General features: G+C 40.7%; 1 protein-coding gene across 2 annotated transcripts in view; it reads left to right on the top strand.

The window, feature by feature from the left end:
* The first annotated feature begins 67 nt into the window (after window positions 1–67).
* Window positions 68–6,759, top strand: part of LOC117403685 (zinc finger SWIM domain-containing protein 6) — an 83,569-nt gene continuing 76,877 nt past the window's right edge. The window contains exon 1 of one of the 2 annotated variants that reach the window (XM_059012568.1): window positions 68–791. In XM_059012568.1, coding sequence (XP_058868551.1) covers window positions 365–791 — 427 coding nt within the window. In that variant the 5' untranslated portion in view covers window positions 68–364. The remainder of the gene's footprint in view (window positions 792–6,759) is intronic. The other variant, XM_059012566.1, reaches the window with a different exon arrangement.

The following is a 6,759-nucleotide window of genomic DNA, read 5'->3' as shown; positions in this document are numbered from 1 at the left end:
GCCCAACTAATAGGCTTCCGCCCCTTAAAGCCATACCGAGAAATATCAAAGTTTACAGACCTTCTAGAACTCCGCCTTTTCTGTCTTCTATGGGTTCACAAAGCATTTGCCGACGTCCAAGAACCCACCTTTAGTTCCTTTTTGGGCACTACAAAGGACTTGGCAGACGTCCAGAAATCCGCCTCCTTTTCTTAATACGGCTGCACAAAGGACTTGTCAACCTTCACAGACACCACCCATTTAGCCAAATAAGGTTATTCACTCCTTATACGGCGAACAATCGACCACCTCGGATCCCTTTCCCTTCCTTATCCAGTTTATATGGTACGGTGACTTCCGCTGTTGCTGTAAAAGCAGTGCGATCATGGCGGAGCGCGTTCAGCAGCCCCCCGCTAAACGGCTCTGCTGCCGACCCGGCTACAACCCGGCGTGCAGACAGGGCCAGCGGGCTGGAGGAGCGGCGTGCGGCGGTCCGGGTACTGCCCAAGGGGGATCGGGCAAAACTCAGAGCCCGGAGTCGCTGCTGGACATCGCGGCTAGGAAAGTAGCGGAGAAGTGGCCGTTTCAGAGGGTGGAAGAGCGTTTTGAAAGAATCCCGGAGCCTGTCCAAAGGAGGATCGTCTACTGGTCATTCCCGAGGAGCGAACGGGAGATCTGCATGTATTCTTCCTTCAACACAGGCGGTGAGGAGAGCGGAGCTACCGGGGAAAACAGCGACGAGACCCGACTACCTTTCAGACGGGGGATCGCTTTGCTTGAGAGTGGCTGCGTAGACAACGTTCTGCAAGTCGGTGAGTACTCAGACAGTGAACGACGTTTTATTTTATTTTTTCATTTAAAAATAAAAAAAGCAAAACGGGAGATTCAAATGTCAACGTCGCAAAACTGAAGGACCGATTGAACTAAGCAGAAATCGAAATTAAAATGAAAATTAATTTGCTTTAATGCCTGAACAAAGGGAGGAATTAAAGGGCACACAACGGGTTTTTAAATCTGCATAAACACAATACGGCCGCTTTCGTTGTATGTATGATTAAACATCCGTGAGGAACAACACTCATTTTCGTCGAGAAGAAATGTTGTTAGACCAAAAACCAGTACGGAAGTGAAGGACTGCCAATATATAAATGGAATTTAAACATCTCACGAAAACAAGGTTAAAGTACTTCCTCAGACAATGCATTCCTTTTTGGTGTAGTTTTATATTTACCTCAAACACGGCTCTTGTCTGTTAAAACAAGGGAGGCACCTGAAAACTTTGGTGAAAAATACTGGCCTTTTTGTCTTTTTTTTCTGTTTATTTTTTTTTTCTAGTGAAAAACACGGGGGTGGTTACTTGGCGTCGGTTTCACATCTATGGCTATGTTCTTGTAAACACATCTCATTTAAACATATTTAAACAGACATGTTTTGCTCACCGACTTGAGAAGAATGCGTGTACTTGTGTGCCTGTTGTTTTATTTTACTTATTTATTTATTTATTTATTTTTTTACTGGGAGCAAAAACCCCATAGTCTTTTTTTTTTTTTGCTTGTATTTGCCAAGTGCGCATATCAAATAGCCGTCAGGCATTCCCATTGAGAGCTTGGCACTTTGTTCCCATTTTCATGTTTATTTGTGTCTTTTGAGTTTTCTGTCGCCCTCCAAAAGGAAGGCGAACAAAAGAGCCTTTTTATTTCTTTTTAGTGCTTGTTAAATAGAAGAGATTTGGAAAGGGGTGGGAGGGTTGGTGATTTAAAGCAGCAGTGGCCCTATTTTAAAATGGACCTTGGTAATTTGCACAAATGTACAGCTAATCAGTTTGGGTTCATTTTCCCCCTGAACAGCTAATGTTCGGTCATTTCAAAGGGTGATGGGACCCAGAGACAGAAAGGTAGAGGAAACCAAATATGCTAAATATTTTAGGCCATAATAAAATGACAGCACGATCCTACCCTGTCAGAGCTGATCTACCTGGAGTCCAAACGCTGAAACAGACTCCATGTCTAACACCTTTGTTTACGCTTTGTCCTAGTTCCTCTCAAACACATTCTTCCCCACCCTTGGATAGGTTTCAGATTTAAGTTTAATCCCTCTATGTTCTTTTGCTTAATTTAAATTCTAATGCAGTCTTTCTGCATGATCATTTTTTTTTTTGTTTTCCAGTGGCGCCTCATCTGGGCTTGGTGCCCTTCCTTTCTGCCAAAGGGGTTGCTGCTTTTAGTGCGCCTGGCTTAATATCTATTTAGCTCCACTTGCATTTAGCTTTTTGTCTGCTTTTAAAATCAAGAGGCTCTGCCCTGTTTTCCAGTGCTTGCAACCCAGAATTAGCTTTGGTTTTGCTGGCACTGATGAGCATTTTATGTGTGCCTCACTCTGCATGCTAGCAATGGGGAATGACAGGAGTGCACACAGGGAGGGTTTCTTGGCTGATTGCATTTTAGCCTGGAATTCACTGTGAAAATAAAGCCAAGGGGTGATAAATAAAAGATGCAATCTTCTTTAGGAGACAGGCAGGAAGGCAGGATCAGCTCTGGTTGCTTTTAGCAGCAGTTGTGGAGCCTGCTATGAATTGCTATGGTATGTAACAACTTATCATGTAGTAGTAGTGCAGGAAAAGGGAGTCATTGGCAAGCAAGATTCGAAAAGAAAGAATGACACATAATTTATGTATATGGTGGGAACAATAAGCGTTTTACACATGTGCCCTAAGCTTTGCACGCATATACCCCAAATGCCCAGGGGCATCACTGGTTTATTGTAAATCTAATGTATATAGTATTTTAATAATGGTGTCAAGTGACTGCCCATTAATTCAGTATTGTAGTTGCACCCCCCAAACAGACAGCACTATCATGCAATGCAGGATGTCTGGCTTCTTTATGTACCGGCTGTGGAGCAGCTTAGCTCCAGCTGAACATATTTAGAGATAGACTTTGAACGGTTGTTAGTGATTATCCATGTAGCCTTGAAAGGTTTGTCTTGGTTGTGAGAGCTGTCAGATAGCCTACATGTTCATTTCAACAAGCAGCCCTCTTCTAGTGCAGACAAAGGCCGGTTTAAAAAAAAAAAAGTGAACTTTTGTCTAACTGAAGACTATTGCTGCAGTGTGTGCGCAACCAGTAAGTTCATATTTTGTGAGGGTATATAAATTACGGTGCTGCACAATGTATCTGTAAACAAATATGAGGTTATGTTTCCTAGTTGTACTGTGCATGTCTAATGCATGAATATTTTGGCTGCTGATTTAAAAAATCATCATCATCTTGTCTTCGCTAACCTGCCCCCCGCTGTACTCCGCATGTTAATTTTAGATCCGGATAGTGACAGTACAGACTTTAGATATTGATAGTGTTTGGCATGTCGCTCTGTAAAGGAGACAGACCTTCTTTAAAATGTAAAGTGTGTTTCTCAAAGCAGTCATTTCAGAAATTGAATGCAGAGAAGTGCTGAATTTCAGAGCTGGAACTAAATTCTTGCATGCAAGTGTCGTATTATACAGTGCAACCACATGTGGTGTGCAAGATCCAGCATTGAAACACACTGAAGTTGAACAAATTGGCAAGCTGGAAACATATTGTTAGTCTGTTGAATTGCTGGCTACAGGTTTACCTTTTGGTGTTGGTGGTGGTGTTGTTGTTGTTTTGCTATTTATTTATTTATTTTTAGAAGGGATGAACATTAATCCTGATCTGTCCTGAATTGTGAATATGTGTGTGGTCTTGGCAGCTATTGTCTAACAAACATTGTGATCTAGTCTTTTTATTGGTATCACATTTCAACTGGAGCAATGGTGACCACAAATCTGTGTGTATTTGTGTTTATTTGATGTTCTAATCTAAAGGGATTATGTTAAGCTGATTTTGTTGATCTGGATATAGTAATGTTCCTAGGTGGGGTTGTTAAGAAATTGAAATGCATGTACAAAGTCAAATCTCTATACAATAGTTCCAAGCCTCAAGGAAGTGCAGTGGCATGTGGAATCCATTAGCCTTCAGTACACAAGTGACATATCTGTGGATAAACTCAAAAATACCCTTGGCTGTTCTCTATTTATTTGAAATTTGTAACCTCATTTGCTCCCACTTTTAGCTGACCACGGAGCAGTGCAGCTTGGTTTTAGTCAGTGTTCATGCTTGCACTGTGAGAAAATAACAAGATCCCTGATGGCCTTTAATCACATGTTAAAAGGCATCAGAGTAGCCTCGCGACTGCTTTATATTTCATGCTTTCCTTTCTTAACCATTCTTTGAAATCATAGGGAGTCCCCCAATTGCAGCTGGCCTATACTTTAGAGCGTAATTGCTATAACTTGGGTTAAATTGTATATAAACCCTGTTTCATTGATGTAAAAAAAGATAGACAATTTTAAAAAATGACTGCCAGAGCTATGCTGACAGAGCTGACTGAACTGCACCATGCATTGAAATCTGGCTCCTCTGCTGATGTAAGCTGCTTTGATGTCCCTGAGCCACAAAATACACTTGGCCTAACCAGTGATTTGGATTACTGTATAGGTCCCAAAGTGTATATGAGTTTATTTCAGGCTGACAGTCTGTCGCTGTCCGTGTAGTTTAATGCACATGTAAGGTGCATGACACGGACTGGCACGAGAGAATAGAGGACTGGACAGGATAAAAACAATATCCATGATCTACAACCTGGAGAGCATTGTCATGCTCAGCGAACCTATATTATCGCCAATATCTCAAGTCAACAAATTAATTTCATCTCTAGTCTTTTAGTACTTTTTTTATGAATCATAATCTAACCAACACTACTGCATCCAAAAAAAATATGAAAGCCACTGTAGGAAATGTATTCAGAACTTGCCAAGGCTACATAACTTTCTGTGTGAGCAAACATGGCTGGATGGAAGAGTTAGAAAAGTTTAACAGAATATTTCTTTTTTTTTTTTTTTTTTTAAGAAGTTGCAGTTAATATGAATTTATTTATCTATTGTTTATTAAGCAATATTACACTGTTTTATTTAATTGTATGTTTTGCAAACTTTTGAAAGTGACGTTTCACTGTTGTATAATCGACTTTCTCTTTGTAAAGTTGATTTCTGTATAGCCTGTAATCTGCAAAGTCAGTTTGAAAAATGTTTTCCACTTCTAGTCCATAAAGACGTTTTACAGTTAAGAACGTATATGGGAAGTATATAGTGACAAAAACGGTTTCCTTTTTTTAACAATTATTTTTATTCATTTTCCAATTTTCTCCCAGTTTTGGAATGTCCAGTTATTGTTCAACCTTGCTCACCACTGCAACCCCCAAACTAACTCGGGAGAGCACTCGTGTCCTCTGAAACGAGTCCTGTCAGCCGTCTGCTTTTATTCACTCTGCAAGCCCGCCATGCAGCCATATCTAGAACTTACAGCGTCGGAGGACCACACAGTTCTGAATTGCGTACAGACCTACCTGCAGGCACCCATCCAGCCACAGGTGTGCGGTGAGCCAAGGACTCCGCAGCCGACCTAACTACTACCCCGCCCGGGCAGTGCTTGGCCAATTGTGCGCCGCCCCCTGGGAACGCCCGCCCACGGTCTGCAGTGGTATAGCTTGGATTCAAACCGGCGATCTCCAAGCTATAGGGTGCATCCTGCATTCCGGGCGGAGTTCCTTTACCAGATGCGACACTTGGGAGCCCAGCTAACTGTTACTTTTTTGAATAACAAATTAATTTACTTTTTGTATGACGATGAGATTTTAAAAACAACCTAAAAATCAGTGAGACAACCCAACAGTATTGTGAAACAATGTTGAATAAAAACAGTTAGTACCATGTTATCTTTAGTAAATGAGCAGAATCAAACAGTGAAACCTGAATATAAGCTAACCTCCTTTAGATACTAAGTTTCTGTCACTTCTTTTAGAAGCTCTTTTTGTAGATGTTAAAAAAAAAAAAAAACTGTTTAGATCTAAAGAAAGGCCAGAATTAACCCAGGGACAATTTATATTTTCCTTTTTTTTCTGTTAAATGAGTTTTAAGTGTATAGAGCAGCCCGATCGCTAATCCGTAGGCATGTGTGTATCATTTCACCTCTTTAGGAAATATACATGTTAGTTATTGTAACAGTGTTGAGTCTATCCAGCTAAGGTGCTGATAAATGTATGCTAAAGCAGTGGGGTTGTCATTTTTAATACGGATGGTGAGCACATTTGTTGAGTGTGCATCTGTAACGGTAGCGCAATTCCTTCTAATAATTCTTAGGAAGTCAGATTCATTGCCAGCAGTTGATTGTCTTACGCAGAAGATCCATTTCATAAATAAGCTTCAGATACCAAAGCAAAAAAATAAACATCCCAAAAAAAAAAGTTTTAACATTTCATGGAATAAGTCATAAGCATTGCCAGTACCTGATCGATTATCTTTTGGTGCGATGGACTTTTTCTTTGATTGTGTCCTGTGCCATTTATTTTCATTTTAGCTCTTCCATTTAATCATTTTTGTGCTTGATGAAGGTTTCTGTGCCAATAGTGCAGTCAGACTTGGCGAAAAATGACAACAGGCTTGTGCATACAGTACCTAGGAAGAAATGTGAACAAACTCCTTACGTATAGGGTTCAGTGCATTTCAGCAGCCTAATCCCATTTATGATACCTTCACAAGTTCCTTGCTTTGCCAACACAATTAACCATGATAACAGTGCAGTGGAATATGCATGTTAAGGTGATGGTTAAGTCATTTTAAAGGATGTGGTTGACACTGAAGGTCTGATTTGCTTTGCTGTGCTGTAGGAGAGGAGCTGCTAGCTTGAGCAACCTAATGCTTTT

This window comes from Acipenser ruthenus, chromosome 1 (genome assembly GCF_902713425.1).
Source record: "Acipenser ruthenus chromosome 1, fAciRut3.2 maternal haplotype, whole genome shotgun sequence".
Classification (NCBI taxonomy): domain Eukaryota; kingdom Metazoa; phylum Chordata; class Actinopteri; order Acipenseriformes; family Acipenseridae; genus Acipenser; species Acipenser ruthenus.
Note: the sequence above shows the minus strand (reverse complement) of the source record. Positions and strands in the feature narration are given on the sequence as shown.